This window comes from Denticeps clupeoides, chromosome 11 (genome assembly GCF_900700375.1).
Source record: "Denticeps clupeoides chromosome 11, fDenClu1.1, whole genome shotgun sequence".
Classification (NCBI taxonomy): Eukaryota; Metazoa; Chordata; class Actinopteri; order Clupeiformes; family Denticipitidae; genus Denticeps; species Denticeps clupeoides.
The window spans coordinates 317783-337975 of NC_041717.1; the positions used below are offsets into that span (position 1 = coordinate 317783).

A 20193-nucleotide genomic window follows, 5' to 3' on the forward strand; every position below is an offset into this window, starting at 1 on the left:
TTTCCCAGCAGAACATTAACCAGAATCACACTGCCCTGACCAGCCTATGTTCTATAAGTAAGTTGCACACACAGACCAATAAACATGATGTAAAATAATTAATCAGACCAGGAGACCTTCTGCCATTGTGCTGTTGTCCAGTTCTGATGCTCATTTTAGGAGCATTTGGGGGAGGACAATGGCCAGCTGCACAGCAAACCGTGATTCCCTTTTTGTCCAAACACACATGAACTGTTTGAGAAATTACAGAAGCTCTTCTATTACCCAGAATGTGCCAAAAAAGCATGTGCCATTGAACTGCATCTCCTGCATTTTGAACAACTAACATTGATCTAGCTTGTGTCATTTCCAAAAATGGGTGGCCTAGCGGGTTAGGAAGCTGACACCGTAATCGGAAGATTGCCAGTTCGAATCCCGAACTGCCACTATGGTGCCTCTTTGCAAAGTACCCACCCCACACATTGCTCCCTGGGTGCCTTTCATGGCTGCTCACCAAGGGTGATGGGTTAAATGCAGAGGACACATATCATTGTGTTACCGTGTGCTGTACATCATACTGACTGCCTCTTCAATTTCACTTCATGGGTGCTACCTGCCTAAATAAATCTCAGTAAATTCCTTCACTTTTTCCATATATATATTCAGGTTCAGCATCCAGTGCTTTTATGTAGCCTACTAATCCTACATTGGCTCTTAACAACTCTGCTGGAAAATTACCCATTAATGGTAGCACCATGCTGGTAAGGACACTGCTTGAGACCAAACCAATCGTCTGTACAAGATCAGGCTAGATCTATGTTAGCCCTGTCCACTTATTTTAATAGGTCAGCTTGACCCATTTAAATAAATTGTGAAATATTTCAATATGACACAATTAATTAATAATATTTTAAGATCCAGTTTTTCCATGTCATATTGAATAAATTAATGATGTTTTAATTTACATAGTTATTGGCGTGTTTTATTGTTTAATTATTTATTGTTTTATTTAGTTAGCTTTGGCGCTCGTTTCCCTCCATACAACATTTCCTGCAGTTGAGTTCTCGAAATTTCCCTGGCTGCAATTCATCTGCGTGCCGTTGGGCGGCAGCAGCGGCGTCTCCGCGGTGATTTTACAACGTGAGGATGCGCGTGATGTCATTTCCGCACATTTTCGACATGGACGCTGGAGGCCCGAAGCTGAGTTTCTGGGAGAATGGACCAAAACCTGGTCAATTCTACTCGTTTTCCGCCAGCAGCAGCAGCAGCACAGTTCCTGGATGTGGACCCGTCAAACACACGCTGTAAGGATTAGATGTGTGCAATATGTGTGGGTGAAGGAGACGACATCGCTTTCGGTTTTGTGTTGTTCGTGCTGCATCATCATGGAGGAAAGAACCGAGCGCCGCTTCTTTATTGAATCGCTTCTATTTCTTCTCCTCGCGTCCAGTTTTTACCAGGATTCGTGCATAGTGTTGAGCAGTATTTTAATCTCCTAAACGTATTGCATAAACCAGGACTTTTCTTTCGCATCATTTCCATCACAATGTCTTGCGTTGTGCTGTTAAACTGGTTTAGGCTTCTGCATTTCACACAGGTTCATTCACTGGTACGTTTAGATATGTCAGAAATCAATATTTTGATATTTAACCCTTGCATTACTCAGGTTAATTGTTAAATGCAAAAGACTTATTTCCTCATTCACAATGACAATCACTTCACTTTTACTTTTTTTTGCATTTTTAAAGCATTTCACAGTTTGACAGTTTGTGCCAAATAAAATGTTAATTTTGTCAATTGATTGGCTGCTGCGATGTGTGTGTCTAAGTTCACTTAAATACATGACTGAGATTTCTGGGTTTTTATTTAATGAGGAAGAGCAAATCCAGTGAAGCTCTGATTGTCTGTCTAAAGCAGAACCCACTGCTAACTTTACTTAGGTGTTTTTGTACACGTTCCTCCTGTTTACATCCCAAAGACATGTTTTATTGGCGTGTGGTGAGCAGATGTCTGCCTGCGTTTTCCCACAGAAACCCCATGGTGACTGGCACGTCCGTGCTGGGTGTCAAGTTTACTGGAGGAGTCGTTATTGCCGCAGACATGCTGGGCTCATACGGCTCCCTGGCCCGCTTCAGGAACATCTCTCGCCTGATGAAGGTCAACAACAGCACCATTCTGGGGGCTTCTGGGGACTACGCTGACTACCAGTACCTTAAGCAAGTCATCGAGCAGATGGTGTAAGTTTTTAAATCATAAGTGTCAGTTTGGCCTCATTGGGCCATCACTAGAAGTTTCGAAGTGCGAGAATAATGCCATGTATACTATTTGTTCAGTATTGATGAAGAGCTGCTGGGTGACGGACACAGCTACAGCCCCAAAGCCATCCACTCCTGGCTGACCCGTGTCATGTACAACCGGAGGAGTAAAATGAACCCTTTGTGGAACACTGTTGTCATTGGTGGATTCTACAATGGTGAGAGGTGAGTTTTGTTTTGTTTTTTTTTTCTTTTTTTCTCCCCTAGTATACCCCGCCTGAAAATGGGTTTCGCTGCCGGCCTTGCTACAGTGAAGTACCTGATATTTGAAAATGTTTGGAAATAACTTGATCATCTCTGCTTCAGCTTCCTTGGTTATGTTGATAAGTTGGGAGTTGCGTATGAAGCCCCAACAGTGGCCACAGGATTTGGTGCCTATCTTGCCCAGGTGAGTGTTCTGAGTTCATGTCTGCATTACTGTACAGACAGGTGAGGTATTTGCATGTACTGTCTTATAAGGTTTACTGTAGATTAATGTTTTCTGACCTGGCAGCTATGTATACAGTATTTCTTGTCAAAAGTTTGGACACCCCTACTCTAGTGTTTATAGAGATGAAGATGGTGCCATTTTCAGGAATCGAATGCAAGAAACATATTAAGTATGTGTTGTGTCAGGAGAAATTGAAGTATGTTTGAATCATTTTTTTCCTTTTTTTTTATTTTGTTTTTATTAATAAACCTTCATGGATACTTTGTTCACTATTGTCATAATCAAAAACTGATTGATGAGATGCTCATTAACATGAATGAGTGATAAGAATAATTAATCAATAAGTAATCGGCATATACCTTCAGGCCCAATGGAAACTGTCCCCGTTGTCTGACTTAAGGTGGTGGAGAGAAGACACGAGTGTGAAATGCTTCCATCACAGCAAAAACTCCCTTATTTGGAGACACCCAAATGTTAAAATATTTGCAATTTTGTTTAATACATAACCTCACACATATTATTTCATAGTCCTGTGTTTTTCCCAAGACCCATAATCGAGTAGGGGCGTCCAAAACTTTGACTGGTAGTGTATGTCAGAATGAATGTCATTGGGTGCATTTGATGTTTTGTATAGATTTATGTAAAGAAACTTTTGAACAATTGGAACATAATTATATGTTTTGTGACATGATGAATTTGGTCTCCAATGACCATTTTGTTTGCAGCCCCTTATGAGGGAGGTGGTAGAGAATAAGGTGGAGATCACAAAAGATGAGGCTCGGGCCCTGATTGAGCGCTGTCTGAAAGTTCTCTACTATCGTGATGCTCGCTCCTACAACCGGGTAATGTGCTCAGCTTCCTACAGAGGAGCAGGCGGCATTGTTCCTATGGTTTGTGGTTAAATCATGAAATGTTTGATTTTTGTTCCTACAGTATGAAATTGCCATCGTAACTGAGGAAGGGGTGGAGATCATTGGACCTCTGTCTTCAGAGACCAACTGGGAAATTGCACATTTGGTCAGGTAGGGTGATGACCTGTGGCTGCAGATGTGGAATCAGGTGTGTGGTGTACACAGGACACCCATCCTGCCCTGCCTCCATTATCCGGCCAGAGTAATTGATGTTTAAGCAAATTTCCTTGTCCACTAAGTAAAATAGCCAAACACTTCCACCTGGGTGCATCTCTGATAGTGTTTTCAGCAGACCACCTTAGTTTTTCATGAAGTAAGAATTAAGGTTTATTCTGATTGATTTAGTGTTTCTTACACATTTCTGTTGTTAAACCTGTTTCAGTTCAGGGAGAGAGTGACATTAGTTCTTATGAAGATGGTCAATAGAACCAAAGTTCAGTCTACCTTTCTGAATAATGTGTGGTTTGTGTTGCAGCGGGTTTGAATGAAGTCTGAATCTGGACTCCTGACCTCCCCACGTCTCATCTGGTTTTTTTTCTGTCTTTTGTAAACAATAAAAATATGTGCTCTAATCAGTTTATTAATCTATTCTTACTATTTGATTGATTACATAAAGAGCCACAACACTTTCCTCAGCTCAGCTGGCTGATCCAGGATTTCAAAACTGATCCAGGATTTCTTAATTGACTAAAGATGTGCACACAAACACATACATTAATAAACTGATGTCCCAGGTTATTAATAAATCATTGTTTAAAGAATTAACAATCTGCAGTGATTGGTTTTCCTGACTACATGAAGTCAGTCTTTCACCTTCCATTCAACTAATTAAAAGAATGAACACAACTCAAAATGGGTTTAGGCATCACTGGCATCCTCACTGTTATTAGCTTATTGGCAGAGGCACTTTAATGTTTATCAGACATAAAAGACATACTTTACAAAATGTTGCACAATACTCCAAATAATGTACTCAAATCTGAAAAAAGGAACGCTGATCATTGTGAACACAATTTATCAGAAATAAAAGGTTCACATTTCCAGTTCCTCTCCTATGTTCCTCACATATTCCACAATTCATTTCCTTTGAGTGACTTGGACCTAAGAACAGCCTGCAGAATTCACCAGTTCAGGTTGAAGGTTTTTCAAAGCCCTGCTTTGTGTTGTTGCAAGGTTTCCAGGCTCCACCTCCTGTACATCTGTCGTGACGAGTGCCCACGTCAGGGCATGCCTCATCTCTGCCACTGCCTCCCCCTGAGCTCTCTCACTGCTTGCCACTTGAAAAGATCGCTGCAGAAGCTCCGGCTGAGAGCTCAGGGCCTCCAGGAACTCAGCCAGCCATCCGAGCAGCAACAGTGCCAGGTTAGGTGGAGCCATCAGAAGATCTTGCGGGGAGCTGGTGACACGCTGTACCCACCTGGCTTGAAGGTGTTCCCTCAGCACCGGCCCTGCACAGGCCTCCAGGGGCAGCAGGCGGGCCGAGCAGCAGACAGGGACCACAGCGGGCAGTGTGTTGCTGCTGTTCAGGGCAGCCAGGAAGTCATCGTCCAGATGTCCACGATAGGAGTCCATGAGCAGCAGGCCCTTCCCCCCGGCGCTGGCGTTCACATGCCAATGCCACACCTTCTCCATCCACAGCTGGAGCCGCTCGCCATCTGAGAAGCCTTCACCCTTCACCTCTACGATTATCGTGGAAGGGACAATGGCCTCAGGATCAAGTGGTGCACACTTCAGAAAGGCTACAGGGGGCAGCAGTGTTCCATCAGCCAGTGCGGCCAACATTATGTCCATCAAGGGATGTCCAGAACCTGTGAGCTGGAAAGCTGAGACAAGAGACGACGAGGTGGGTGATGAAGACTGTGGCTGAAGCAGTTGGTCAAAATCCACAAAGACAGGCATCTCATCCACCAGACCAATGTCAGATAAACGGAACATCTGCATCGTCTTTTGCTTTTTCACAAAATTAATGAAGGAATAGACATTCAACTTTGCATTTTGGGGAAGCACACATTCCCGAATGCCCAGTGTCTGCATACTCAGGTCATGGTGCACAAGGAAGTCCACTGCCCATTCGTAGGAGATTTCAGCAACAGTACCACCAGTTTGTGCATAGTCCTGCACCTTCTGGAAGAAGTTCTCCTCGTTGACTGGCAGCTGCTGTTCATGCTGGGCCAGGACCCACTCCACCAGCAGGTCAGCCATCCAGGGTGACACCCACTCCTGGTCCCACCTGGGCTTCTGCTGCTTCCACTCGGAGAGCCAGCCTTGGATCTGCTCAGGCTTGGTGTGGAAGCAGGAAGCGGCCAGAGGAACCCCACTGCACAGAGCCAGCAGAATCATCTTTAGCTGTTCAACTCTTTCAGAACTTCCACTGGTCAGATTCCCAGTTGGTCTGGGTTCTGTCACTGAAGCTTCTTTTGGCAGGATAGGCACAGGTTTATCCTGATTCTCTTGGGAATTGTGTCTGTAGCCTTGCAGGGCCACTTGGTTCCTGAAAGTGAACTTATGTTCTTCCTGAAGTCTATCAAATGGTATGAAGAGAAACCTGTCAACGGACACAATAGTCATTACGTGGCTTACATTTATACAGATCTAAACTGGGAATAGCTAAACCTATAAAACAAAGTCATACTATATGAAACAATATAAAACTGATAAATTGATACATAACGAATACCTTGTATATCCTCGAGAGAAGCCCTCTGCACAAGAAAACAAAAAGAAATCAATATATTGAACATACGCGCAGAATGGTGAACTGATATTCTGATTCTTAGCGGTTATGGTAGAACCTTATTTTTTCCAAATGTAGACTTCTAGTGTTTAAATTCAAAATATTAATACCGCACACCAGCGCAACAATCAAAAAACCAAATAAACATCAGATTTATTTCCTTCACTTCATCCTGCCATTCCATTAAAATGGGGATACAGGTCAATACAACCAAAAATTGATGAGCATCAAACAGATCAACTTCAAACATCAACTTTGTCCCAGTTAACCTTGTGCCAACAGCAGGTGAACTGAAAAAAGAACTTGTCAAAATAGTTCTCAAACAGTAACATAATTATGCATGATGGAAAAAGAAATACATTTCTAGCTGCATATTGTAGCATGTTGTGCAGCTTTGAGGAAACTGAAATCATATTCAAACCACGCTAATGCTGTTCCTCCACTTTAAATGTGAAAGCAAACCAGGAAAGCAGTTTAGCTCAGTCCTACCTTGGGGACGCTTGACACTGGCATAATGTTCTGGCTTCTCCAGGAGGTGCTTTGCCATCACATCTCCTACCTTTGTTGTGAAGTTACAAAGCATGCACCAGAGATCATCTCCCCTGCTGACACAACCAGCAGTCAAAACCCATGTCCACTAGGGCTGTGCAATATGGACAAAATAATCAGATTGCGATTTTTTTGAACGAATGTTGCGATTGCGGTTTTATTTGCGATTTTGGCAACTGTTTTTGCTTTTTCAAACAAACTACATACATTCTAAATGTATTCAGTGTACAAGAAGTGCATAACAAAACATTTCGCAATGAAATATAGTATTGTGGTTAATAAACAAAACTGTAGTAAAATTGTCTTTAAAACAGACAACATAAAATAAATTAATATTAACTAACCTCAACTCTAGTTAATAACCTACTGTACAGAGTAGTACTTACTGCTTGATAAACAAAACTGTAATAAATTGTCTTAAAAAGTCATAACAATAAATAAAAAACAAAAACTGATTTCTCTTAAAGATTTTTTTTGCAAGAAATGAGTGCGAGATGGCAGCTGGTATCTTTTGTCAAGTGTTTGAATTAGTTGGAAGCCATCTTCACTGATGCGCAGGCATCATATCTTTGCATATATGATAGTTGATTGCGTCGATAATTTCTTTGTGAATTCCCACCGCTTGCACATGCTTGAACAATGGATACTTGTTCAGTCTGTTCGGGCTGCCTTTGTGTGCTTTTGATTTTTTTCGATGGTTTTTATGACGCGGTTTTAAGTGTTGGAACAGATTTGTAGTATTGCTCCGTTTCGTTAGAATAATCATTTCACAAGTCTTGCAAGTTACCTTGCTCTGTGACACCTCCTCTCTTCTGAATCCAAAATACTCCCAAACGACTGACGTTGAATTTCTCTTTGGCACCAAATCATTTTTATTTTGACCTGCATCCATATTTTATGTTCTTTTCTCCCACTCGCCTATTCGGTTCTCCCGATCAGCTTCGTCGTGTGCTCTGATTGGTTAACATCTTTCTCCTGCTCAGCTTAGCTGTAATGGCCCGGTGCGCTGTGTCAGCTCTGATTAGTTAACATATTAAAATCATGCGCACAAGAACATATTCTGAATAAAAATCTAAATAAATGAATGGATAAAATTGCAGCCTTAAGTGGTTTAGAAATCGCATGTGCTTAAATCGCGTTTCTTTGCAATTACGATTAATTGCACAGCACTAACGTCCACCTCAACAAAGAGACATCAGCAGAAGCACTGCTGAGAGGGTTACCTTGTGCACGAGCTGAAGATGGCATGGTATGTGGTTGAGGAGGCCACCTTCCGGGGAATGTGGTTGCTGTGTTGAATGAAACAGACGCATCTGACCTTGTGTCTTTATATGCAAACAGTCATTTAGGCTTGACTTAAATTCAGCACACACACTCACTTGATCATGTGGTTGGCGTAGGCCATGGAGCAGCATGTACCGAAGTGACAGAGGGAGCAGTGCACATAGGTAGGAAAATGTGTGGAATAGTCTGGAATGCTGAGGGAGCATTCCAGACAGCGGTCATTGTCACCTGGCCTCGACAACCTGTGGAAAAAAACCCAAAACAAAACTATATTCCTCAAGACCACTGGAGACGCATGTGACTGCTTTTCCTGGTGAAGGTCCAGGTAAAGGGAGAGGGTCGTGTCAGGAAGGGCAACCGGCATATACATTTTGTGAGACAATTCTTTGTGAGACAACCAGACTGGCTGATCGGCTATGGTGACCCCTGACGGGAGACGATACTCCAATTTACTACAGCATTAATGACAGTATCGCTCGCACTCAACTTGCCATACTCTACACATTTTATTATTCTTAGCATTTTAAGGATTATCTTCTACACAATCTGTATATGGTGAATCTTCTGTAAGACTGTTATTGTATATTATATAGTTTTATTTAACAATATATTATCACGTTGATGTTTCCAGCCAATTAGGTATCGCTTTGTTTGGGGGTTGGATTGGGAAATTGGACTCTTTTGTATTGTTACCTTTGTAAATGCATATTCTTTACTAAAAAATAAAATAAAAGCAACTCTCGCTCATCCTGAAGATTCCATGCAAAAAAATTGATCATAGTTACGTATAAATCAAGCTACTACTCCTTTCTTTAGAGTTGAGCAAAATGCAGTGAAGAGGAAACACACTTCCTTCATCCTGCTGTTGGGAACAACAAACAAGCAATCTTAAAAAACTTATCCTGATCTATCAACCTACCACGACTGCTCAGGTTTTTAAATAAAGAAACACACCTCTGCTTCTCAAACTTGGCGAGGAAGTCATGCATGTTCTCCACTGGTCTCTTCTTGGTGGGTGTGGTCTGTTTTGGAAGGTTTTGGGCTGCTGGTGGTGGAGGAGGCAACAACTTCTGTTCTGCAGTTGTTTGGCCAGAGGTGCTAATGTGGGCATCAAAATCTGGAGTCATCATCTGTGGTTGGAGAGTCTTATATGTCCTTATGGTGAGCTGTGAAATAATAACACAATGGTTACACGTATACATACGTATACACACCCACGCACACACACACACACACACTACAAAACATATCCAAACAAATCAAGTAACTGCTGTTACTTCAGTTTCTTGCAATCACAAATGCTGTCAGTCCTGTTGATGCAGTGAAGTGTTTTTCATGTGGCAGTGGTGGGCCTAGCAGATAAGGAAGCTGATCCGTAATCAGAAGGTTGCGGGTTCAAATCCCGAACCGCCATGGTGTCATTGAGGTCCCCTTGATCAAGGTACTGTCTCCACACACTGCTCCCCAGGCGACTTTCATGGCTGCCCACTGTCATTAAGGTGATGGGCTAAATGCAGAGGACACGTTTTGTTGTGTGTCACGTTTTGTTGTGTACAGTATTTGCTTTGTATCATGATGACAAAAACAATCTCTTGTTCAGATCACATGCACTTCATAATTTCTGTTCTTAAAACTGCTCTTAGGCCTGCTGCAGTTATTATGCAATTACCACAACGTCAGTATATAAAAAGATGACCGTGCATAATTTAGCACAATTGTAGTCTTCTTTATGCTAAGAAAACACATTTTAAAAGATCAAATCCAAGATCCATCCTACATGACTAATGGGACATTACGAGTGATCACAGCATTATTAGACATGATGCTGCTAGGTGGATAACAGTCAATAACACAAAACATACATAACTTACTTTTGTGCCCGGTTTGAGTCCCTCTAGCTGCTGAGGCTTCTGGTGGGTGTTGTGGTGCATTCTGTGGTCTATGCGGTCCTTCACAAACAGGAACTGAAGACGGCACTTATCACAGTGCAAGACTGACTTTTTCTGCACGTAACCATATGTGCACACACCATTATTTAAAATCCATTTATTTTTATTATCTTTAAAAGAGCTAAATTCTTTGTAAACCCAATTTGAAGCAAAGCCCAGATCATTTCACTCAAAAGCTCACAAAAACAAAAACATTGAAACCCAAATCACTGATGCCCTCTTTTCACACCATGGTTCAAACCTCGGCTCTGACCAGGGGAATTTGTTGCTGTGTGTTTAAATGTAGTGTAATTATTATTTTAACATACACAATAAGAGTATTGATATTAGGAATAAAATGGCATTCCCTGCCTATGCTACTTAATCATGGTGCTACTACTCTTTTGATAGGGTGGTAGCAGCCTAGCGGGCCTATGAGCCAGATGTCCATGAATTAGCACATCTAGCACACTTACTTCTATTGTTGCCCTGAGTAAGACATATTAACATTTCGGAGATTCTGTTATCCTAGGAGACTCACAGTCAGGACAATCAAGGCAACCCGGAGTTGTATTGAAACAGTTAAATACCTGGTGTCGTATGTAATGCAGCTGGTATTTACTGCTGGTCTTGAACACTTTCAGACAGTATGGGCACAGCAGGTACGTTGTGTTGGAGTGGACCTCGTTAAAGTGGCAAATTATATGTTGGTAGAATGAAGAGCGAAAGTCACACACCTGCACAAAGGACAGTGTCAGAGATCAAGAAGACAGGCATGGGGTTGGATACTAGATGACTAAACAGCCAGAATACCCAAGTGAGGTCAGTATTGTTGTAAAAGAAACTACAGAAAATGTTGTGGTTGGAGCCACATTACCTGGCAGATGTAGGGCATCTCTCCTGGTTTATGGGAATTCTTCATGTGCTGAAGTAACACAGGTTCACTTTCATACTCCCACTCACAGATCTTACACTTTCCTGTATGAGAGTGAGAGAGGGGGTAGCCCAACCTGTCAAGAAGTGCATTATAGTCTGTGGTGCATTGTGGTGAAGATCTGGGATGCTGTAGACTCACTGGAGGACTCTATTTGGCTGTGGACACCTTCCACATGGCACTGTAAGGTGAAAGGTGAAGAAAAGACCCGGAAGCAGTGCTGACAGTTGTTGTGGGCATCGGTTTCCCTGCTCTGCTCTTCTGACTCCACATGCTGTTTCATATGAGCCATCATCCTGAGGACAGCAGTTTCAGAAAATGACATTTGAAGTAAAAGGTGAAGTCAAAGTGATTATTTGTCACATGTGACACACCACAGCACCTATTGCACACAGTGACCTTAGTAATCTCACGACTGGATTACTGTAACTCCCTTCTAGCTGGTCTACCGCTATTCTCCGAGCCTCCAGTACTGCTCAAATGGTTTGCTTACTGGCACCTTGGTGATTCGAGATTCGAACAGTCAAGCTTCATATTACGCTTTCACCAATTCACTTTTTGAAAGTGAAGTGATTGTCATTGTGATACACTGCAGCACAGCACACAGTGCACACAACGAAATGAGTCCTCTGCTTTTAAACAATCACTCTTGGTGAGCAGTGATGAGCAGCCATGACAGGCGCTCGGGGGAGCAGTGTGTGGGGATGGTGCTTTTGCTCAGTGGCACCTCAGTGGTACCTTGCCAGATCGGGATTTGAACCTTCTGATTATGGGGCTGCTTCCTAAATCGCTAGGCCACCACTGCCCCCTTGTTTGGGGAATTCACGATCATTCACATATAAATATATATTTAAAAAAAAAGTTTTATTTCTGTGCATGTGACTTTCTCCTGTGTGCTTTCTTATGTACAGATGTGACATTTTTAAAAAAAGTAGATACCTCAGATTATTCTTCATCTTCCTGTCACACAAATTGCAGCGAAACGGCACTGCTTTATCAACGGGGGTCTTCAGGACACCACTTCCTGGGTCCAGTCCATAGTAGAAATCGTCTAGCAACATGATAAGTTTCCCATCGGGCCCCGCCTGCAGGTGCCCATGGATCGGACCCTCACCCTGCACCACCGTCTGAGTGACCTTTGGCGGTGTGAAAACACCAGCAGTCCTGTGGCCACCCCTGGAAAAGCCAGCAACATCACTAGTCCATTTGTGCCGCATAGAGCCACCCAAGGCGTCCAGGCTCCGAACGAGCTTCGTGTTACACATCTGGATAAGAAAATAATCAGTATTAAAGGGTTGGGAGTGAGCATTTAAACAAAGTCAGAAGGTGCAGCTCAGTATCTATTCAGTATGTGGACATGGAAAATAATCTAAAGACATATAAAATTATAAATACTCTCAGTACTACAGTACCATTAAAAAACCTTTCACATTTGAAAATAAACTAGGCCTTCAGCATGGAACAGTGGGTATACAGCACATTTTTGATGTGTATTGGATAGGCTTGTCACGATACTGAAACTTCTAACTCGATACTGTAAGATGGGATGTCGCGGAGCCATGACATTTCTGTGCCTTTGTTGTGCATGGAGATTCAACACCTCCGTTTTTGCATGCCTTTGTCGAACATTTGCCGGCCCTCCTCCGAGCCAAACGTGTGAGGTGCCGGCCGTCTGGACCGCCTACTCTCTTTGTCTTCCCCTGACGGGAGGCACCGGGGGCGTGACGTCAGAAACAACAGGTTCTGATTGGTCTGTGACAGCTTCCTGTAGGCCAGGTGTATAAAGATCTGTTCACATGTGGGGAAGTGACTTTTCTTTCTTTCTCAGCTGTTTTTCCATCGGAAGCCTTTCGGCTTCCGAATCTTTTTTCTCCTCCCATTTTTCTCCTGGATCAGGTGATGTCTCTGAAACTTGGTTTAGGCTGTGCTGTCCTTTTCTATCTTTTCCTTCATTTTCTTTCCTTCATCGTCTTTCATTTTGGTTTTCATTTTGGTACCTTTTTACATACAATAATCACATGTTACTGCAATAATAATTTACTGGTGTTACTAAATTAGAAGCTGTTCATCTTTTAACCTCTATTGTGCCATGCCTCTTTCTGCCAGGTAACATCAAGTTGGAGTGGTTTGAATACAGTGCTTTTGTGTGTAGAGAGTTTTTTACTCTGTTCTCCCCAGTTTTATAATTGATATAATTTTTTTTAATAATTTTTGACACACACACAAATTATAAATGACACATGTAAATTACTTTTTATGTTTTTGATCCAAACAAAAAAAGCACTCCTCGCTTCTCATGCCGCAGAATTGAAAAAAAATTGTGCATTGTGCAATTTGATAATTATAAGTGAAAGTGGTGGCAGTGGGGTAAGTAAGCAGCCCTGTAATCAGAAGGTTGCCGGTTTGAATCTGCCTGTCATTGCAGCCCACTGTTCACCAAGGGTGATAGGTTAAAAGCAGAGGACACATTTCATTGTGTGCACCGTGTGCTGTGTATCATGATGACACTTCACTTTCACTTTTCACTTCACTTAACCCTAACCCTAACACAGCCCACATTCATGCACAACATGCATACTTACACAAATGTAGCCCCGCAAAGAGCTGACAGTTTTATAGGTGGCCAAGCAGCGAGGACAGTGTGTCGGACCAGAGGATCTCAAGACGGGCACTGCAAAATCACACATTACAATATTACTCACTCAAATCACAGGTTTTCACAACAATAAAACAGGAAATAATATCATACTGTCTACAGGGCTCTCGGGGTCAAGGCTTTGGCTGCTGGTGCTTGGGGGAACCAGAGTGGAGGGAAGAGCTGGGGGAGAAGGGACTGGGGAGCCAACGGACTTCATAATGGCAATGCAGGTGCTGTCTGGCTGCAGAACAGGTGTCACTGCCTGCTGCTGACCTCCTACATCCACTGTGGGAGAGAGAGATACAGAGAGAGACTGATTCTAAACTAATCTCATCTAGCACATCCACATACTTATCTTCTCTGGACCCACATTCAATTACAAAGTTTGTATTTAATCAAGTTTAATTGGAAAACTGGGATTTTCCCTGTTGAATGCACCAGAATGCACCAGGTGGACTTGTGCAGACCAGTCACATACAGTATCCCTGAATGCATTTCACACAAGTATTGAATATAATGGGTACCTGACACCTCAGTCACACTGTAATTGATATTTACAATAACATAACATCATTGATATTTGTAAATAATTCATATCTGCATCAAGACACCTCTAATCTGCATGCAATATTATGTAAACACAATGTTAATAAAAGAAGAACAGTTGTGCGCTCCTGTTAGGTAATACAACGCATGTCAATAAACTACAGTTCTATTGTTGTCTGCTCAGATTATTATGTGACAAATGTTAATTAAGTCACAATTTGTACAACCCTAAAGGTGTACTTTAATTTAATTAAAGGCAATTGTTCGTAAATGGACAGAACAGTTAAAAGGAAAGTCTGGCTCTTTTAAGCGGGAGTTCCGTTCCATCATAATGTCTTAAATTAATTAGCGTCGAGTTACCATGGTAATTTATGCTGCTAGTTGTGAGTGTTTTACCCTCTAAGATACTACCACCCCATACCAATAAAATAATAAAATCCTTGCAAATCATGTGTCAGCATTATCAATAACTTCAAAATAATTCAAATAAAATTCTATTGATGACATAAACTTCAAACATTGAATGAAATTCCTGAAAAAACATGTAAAAAATGTTTTATTAATAATAAGAGCTGAAGTTATCAGCTACATAAAATAAAACCAATTTAAGCTTCACTGTCTCTGTTGATATGTATGAGGTGAAGGACTGATTGAAAGACCAGGCTACTGGGCCAGTAGAGTTCTCAACAACCTAGTGGTATTGTATTCAATTAGATATTTTTTTTGTAAGATGCAAAGAGACCTTGTGTAGATGTAACAAATGTGGTTTTAAATATTTACTGGGATCAATGAATAAAAACTACAGTAAGATCTACATCTTCAGAGATGTGTCCAGGAATGTGAGAGCATTTTCATAACTTATGAATTTAGTCTCCCTGGAATTATTTATGTTTTTTGTTTTTTTTTTGTAATTACATCTTTATAGTCTTCAGAAACTCAGAGGAGAGAAAAACTTCTCATTTTTGACTTGTTTGATCAACCGGTCATTCATCCTTTCTTAAATGAAAGTGAAGTGAAGTGATTGTCATTGTGACACACGGTGCACACAACAAAATGTGTCCTCTGCTTTTAACCCATTACCCTTGGTGAGTAGTGGGCAGCCCTTGCAGGTGCCCAGGAGCAGTGTTTGGGGATGGTGCTTTGCTCAGAGGCAATTTGGGATTCGGGATTTGAACCAGCAACCTTCTGATTATCGGGCCACTTCCTTAACCGCAAGGCCACCACTGCCCCTTCCATTTAAATACATTTAAGTGCAAGTGAGACTGTCTGTCTTGATTAATGAGGGATTGACATGAAGTTTAATTTGGACATGCCACTACTTTGAGTAATTTGTTCGTGATTTGAGTAATTTTAGTCTGGCTTTTAAGGTTACTATAGTGGAAACCCCCCATAATTAATCCAGCTAAAAACAAAATCATACCTGAATAACAACCCACTAACTAAATATTCAAATTATTGAGAATTCACAGCTATTACAAATTGGGCATAATGTATTCCTATGAATTACAGCTGCACAAGAAATCAAACCACAACTGTGAAGTCAGAGATTGCAATTACTTGAACGCAAAATGATGTCATTTATATTATGAGTACATGGACTGAAACTGTCATTCTCTCGAAGTTTACCAACTGACTAAACTGAGACTGGCTGTTCACTCTCACTTCAGTTTGTTAACTGTTCCTGCCGTGTTCATGACTGGAGTCAGGGAACGAGGGGAGACTTGCTACTCCAGGGCCAAAGACTGCAGTCTGGAACATATATAAAACTCCTGTTCCTCCGTGGCAGGTGGTGAGCCAGGTGGTCAGTTCATATTATTGCAGGGAGGTTATTGCAGGGTTTTCACATGTTTTTTTCCCCCAAACAACACACCTCAATTCTTACTACATTACACCCACCAGTCAAGGTGTGAATGGATATGGAGTCAAGTGACTGTAAACTGGTTGCTAAAAATTATAATTTTGTTATATGGAAATATTTTGAACACCAAACAAAGAGAAGTTATAAGAGAACAAATATGCTAAGTCAAATTTGCAACAAATACTAGTATATCTGTAGTATATCTCTTAAAATGTACCAATTTTTGAGGAAAAAAAAAGTATTTATTTATTATTTATTATCCTGCAGTCATTTTTGTGTTTTATTTAGGAAAATATTATATTTTAGAAAGCACTGGGTATTACAAGTTGTAATAACTTTGAAACGAACTACTTTTTATGTGAATATTGCTAGACAAGCAAGGTAATCATCTTTCCTAAAATGTTCAGTCCAACTCTAAATAAATTCCAATTGGCTCAGTCTGAGTATATGTACATTATGTCACTTAAGGAAATGTCAACTGGCATAAGTAACATTCAAAGCATGTTGGTTTTAAAGAGAAGTACATGAACAAATGAATGAATCCAATTTGATAGTCAGCTCAATAATTCATATTTTACTAAATCCAGATGCACAGACCAGATAGTGAGAGTTTGATGTGCAGGAGCATTACCTGTGGGTGTGGTTGGAAGGACAGCTGGAACGTTGGCTGCAGGTGCCAGTGCTGGAGATGGGATCGAGTTGTTGTCTGAGGATGCAGTTCCTACTTGCACAGCCACATCCGAGGGCACAGCAGTAACGGATGAATTTGCAAGGGTTAAGTTCATTGGAATCTGAACCGCTGTCAAGATGCCTCGGTTCACAGTCTCTGAGGCCTGTGGCACTGACAGAATCTTGGGAGCAATTACCTGATGACCTGGGACTACAGACGATCAACAGGGAAACCAAAAGAACACAAAAGACAATTACCAAAATGCTTGTCTGTACAAATGCATACATTCAACAGATGTTCAAGAAACACATTACAATCAACATTACAACACAATCATTTTTATTGGACTCAGGATCAATACCAATTTTATGAATCAGTAATCATATCAATATTTAATGCATAATGGGATTCTCTGCTATTCTAATGATATTTTATATAACAACACAACTGGCTGATTTGATGAACTCACTTGCAGGAAGCACAGTAACAGCCTGTCCATTCAGTATCAACTGAACAGGACAGGTGGCCAGACAGGCATTTCTGGGACCCTTCTGTACAGCCACTGTCTGAAACACAGACTACACATGTTATAAAGACATGCTTTATATGGAGAATGGCATCATGCGCCCTCATCAAGTTCTTGAATGTAATATTCATGTTTTACAATTAATCCCTCCCTCGACATGTTCATGCATTATCCATAAACAGAGTTTGACTTTGTATTTATGGCTCCATACCTCTGAGGTGATGTAAGGGGGCTGTGCAGATGTGCTGCCAGAACCTGCTGAGATGGCTATCTGCATGGGCAGCACCTGAGGCTTTAACATTGAGGCAACAGGAACAGCTGGGGGCAGAGATTGTTACAATCAGCTCACAACCACAACCTTTTTTGTGTATACAGCAAAAGCGTACTTACTAGTAACACTGACATCTGACATGGCAACACTTTTGGGTGACCCCTGATCAGAAGGACCAATGACCTGTGCCACTGGTGAACCATAAGATGGCGCTAGAGAAAAATGAACAGGATTCAGGCTAAATCTGTACATTATAAACCATGCAACCTATTAAAAAAAGACATGAAGCAGTGTGTTTCTGAACAGCTCAGCTCTGCATTCAGCATTACCTGTGGACCTCTGCCATGGTGCAAGATCATCTTCATCACATTGCATCAGAAGGTCCGACTCAGCCATGTTTGCCACAGAGACTAAAACAAAAATATCAAGTATATATATATATATACATATATATGTATGTTTGTAATGTGTGTGTGTGTGTGTGACACACTTAATATACTTTTTTGTATATAAATGTAGATATGTTCAATATATGCAAAATATGTATAATACGTTTTGGACCAGACTACAAATGCACAAGAATATGTATTATATCTATATTTAATTATTTTAGTAGAAACACTTTCACAAAAAGCACACATTAATAAAACAATCATGATTAGGAACAAGACCCATGTCTGTCAGGTATTTACTCAGGTAAACGACCAGGCGGCGCTGGAGTCTATGTGGTCGCGCAGCCGCGGTGTTTTTCTCTTTTCTCGTCTGGCTCCGCGACTCACCTCGCCACGTAACTGTACCAGAAGTTGTGAGATACGCTCACCGTTCACTGCAGCCGGTAGGGAAGTGCGAGTCTCTCCGGTTTACCATGGAGACGGACACAGCGAGCGCACGGGAAAAGTCATCCAGCGCACGTTTTCCCTGTTAACTCCCGCCGATAGGCCAGTGGCCGCCGCTACGTCACTTCCACTCTAATTTGTAGCGCTGTGATTGGTTAGATTCTGACAAAAGTGGGCGAGATCATATTTTACATCATAGAAACCGCCAAAACGCAAGTCGACATAAACTACTAAAAGGTTAATAAACTACAAAAATCGTTTCTGATCATTATAGTGAGTGAGAGAGATGCTTAAAATACAATCAACTTGTGGGTTTAATGCATGGAACGAGAACACCGACGACGTCCTACGATTGCATTTTGTTTGCTGAGCTAATAAAGTGATCACTGCACAGCGTCTATTAAAATATAAGCTCGATCTTCATATGTTAATACATATCCATACTATTTACAAGTCACTATTCAGATGGCTGAACCATTTGAATGTGAATTTAACACAACAGAAGACGTGAATTTGACAACACATTACAATTAGCATCTCTGTCGTAGCGGTACAATGGCGACAGTGTTGTTGTCCCAAATGACCCAGAACTCCACTGAAAATAATACACGATAACAATAACGATTAGTTATTATTATGTTTAGTAATTATTCGTGACAGAGATTCGTCCGTGTGGTTTGTGCAGGTAGCAGCTAGCGTCATGCTAGCAGCTAGGATACGGACAGGCGTTTACTAACGAAAACGGTCTGTAAAAACGTTTTTAGGCGTCCTAATGAAAAAGAAGAGTGAGCGCCGATGTTAAGACTCAGAAAGGGGCGGACAATAAAATGCACAATTCCCTTAATGAAACAGACCCTACTAATAATCATTTCCGACATAGACATAATGAATCTGGACCACAAGGAAGGTGCTGTGCACATTAGAAACTTTGCAACGATGTAATGAATATTTTGGATGATATTTTGCACACATGACTGCTTATTATTGCACTGAGGACATGGGGCAATGGGACTCTGATCAAGCCTCTAAAGAATACATTCATATAAAGAAACCAATTAAAAATGACATTACAGCATTCTTCACTTTATTGTTACTTTATAAGTATGTAGTCAATGAAAGATATCTGACATTCCAAACATTTTAAGTACTTCACAAGTACTTTAGCTTGTCAGGATTTTAAATCAGTTAACTTGCATAGACAAGCACAGCCACTTCCTTAGTAAAAAAAAAAAAAACTACACTTGAATACAGAGTATTGAATAAACCGTAGAGACTGCTATTGGTGAGCTGCTGAGAGAACTGAGGTAATCGGTGAGAATGCAGGCCTTGCATGCCAGGACTTTAAATTTTGAATTGGGCCAGTGGTGGCCTAGTTTTAAAGAAAGCGACCCTGTAATCAGAAGGTTGCTGGTTCGAATCCTGATCGAATCCCACACTGAGGTGGGACTGAGCGAAGCACCATCCCCACACACTGCTCTCCAGGTGCCTGTCATGGCTGCCCAATTGCTAAGGGTGATGAGTTAAAAGCAGAGGACACATTTCGTTGTTTGTGCTGCAGATTGTCACAATGAAAATCAATTAATACAGCTACCGAGGAATGAGCCAAAAAAATGAGTGTGTCAGAAAACCAAATGAGACTTGTGTGTGTGCATGGCCAAATATTTTAGTAATTATTAATTGATATTAAAATTTGGTATCAATTTAGCACTGATATCGATAGTTAATTTCCTGCCGGTTCACCAACAATTTGCCAACAATCACCAACAATTTTAAACAGGCATTTT

At 41.2% G+C, this 20193-nt stretch overlaps 2 protein-coding genes across 4 annotated transcripts; one reads left to right on the forward strand and one right to left on the reverse strand.

Annotated features, from left to right (window-relative positions):
- The first annotated feature begins 1122 nt into the window (after window positions 1-1122).
- On the forward strand, window positions 1123-4215 carry psmb4 (proteasome 20S subunit beta 4). The gene is made up of 7 exons (XM_028996991.1): window positions 1123-1283; window positions 2010-2216; window positions 2313-2459; window positions 2601-2682; window positions 3450-3566; window positions 3658-3746; window positions 4111-4215. Exons 1-7 carry the CDS (start codon window positions 1126-1128, stop codon window positions 4121-4123), a joined length of 813 nt encoding a protein of 270 aa, XP_028852824.1. The 5' UTR covers window positions 1123-1125; the 3' UTR covers window positions 4124-4215.
- A 379-nt stretch (window positions 4216-4594) lies between these two features.
- Window positions 4595-18493, reverse strand: pogza (pogo transposable element derived with ZNF domain a). Of its 3 annotated transcripts, none has more exons than XM_028996989.1 (19): window positions 18353-18493; window positions 17903-17983; window positions 17693-17785; window positions 17514-17620; window positions 17246-17342; window positions 16738-16986; window positions 13814-13987; window positions 13647-13735; window positions 12004-12329; window positions 11206-11360; window positions 11008-11108; window positions 10721-10867; window positions 10074-10205; window positions 9157-9368; window positions 8298-8444; window positions 8142-8207; window positions 6859-6974; window positions 6313-6337; window positions 4595-6180 (listed from the first exon to the last, which is right to left on the reverse strand). In XM_028996989.1, exons 2-19 carry the CDS (start codon window positions 17967-17969, stop codon window positions 4737-4739), a joined length of 3747 nt encoding a protein of 1248 aa, XP_028852822.1. In that variant the 5' UTR covers window positions 17970-17983; window positions 18353-18493; the 3' UTR covers window positions 4595-4736. The 3 variants fall into 3 exon arrangements, with proteins under 3 accessions (XP_028852822.1, XP_028852823.1, XP_028852821.1); XM_028996990.1 differs by having other exon boundaries at window positions 6859-6971; window positions 18394-18492; XM_028996988.1 differs by having other exon boundaries at window positions 18394-18492.
- Window positions 18494-20193: the final 1700 nt, after the last annotated feature.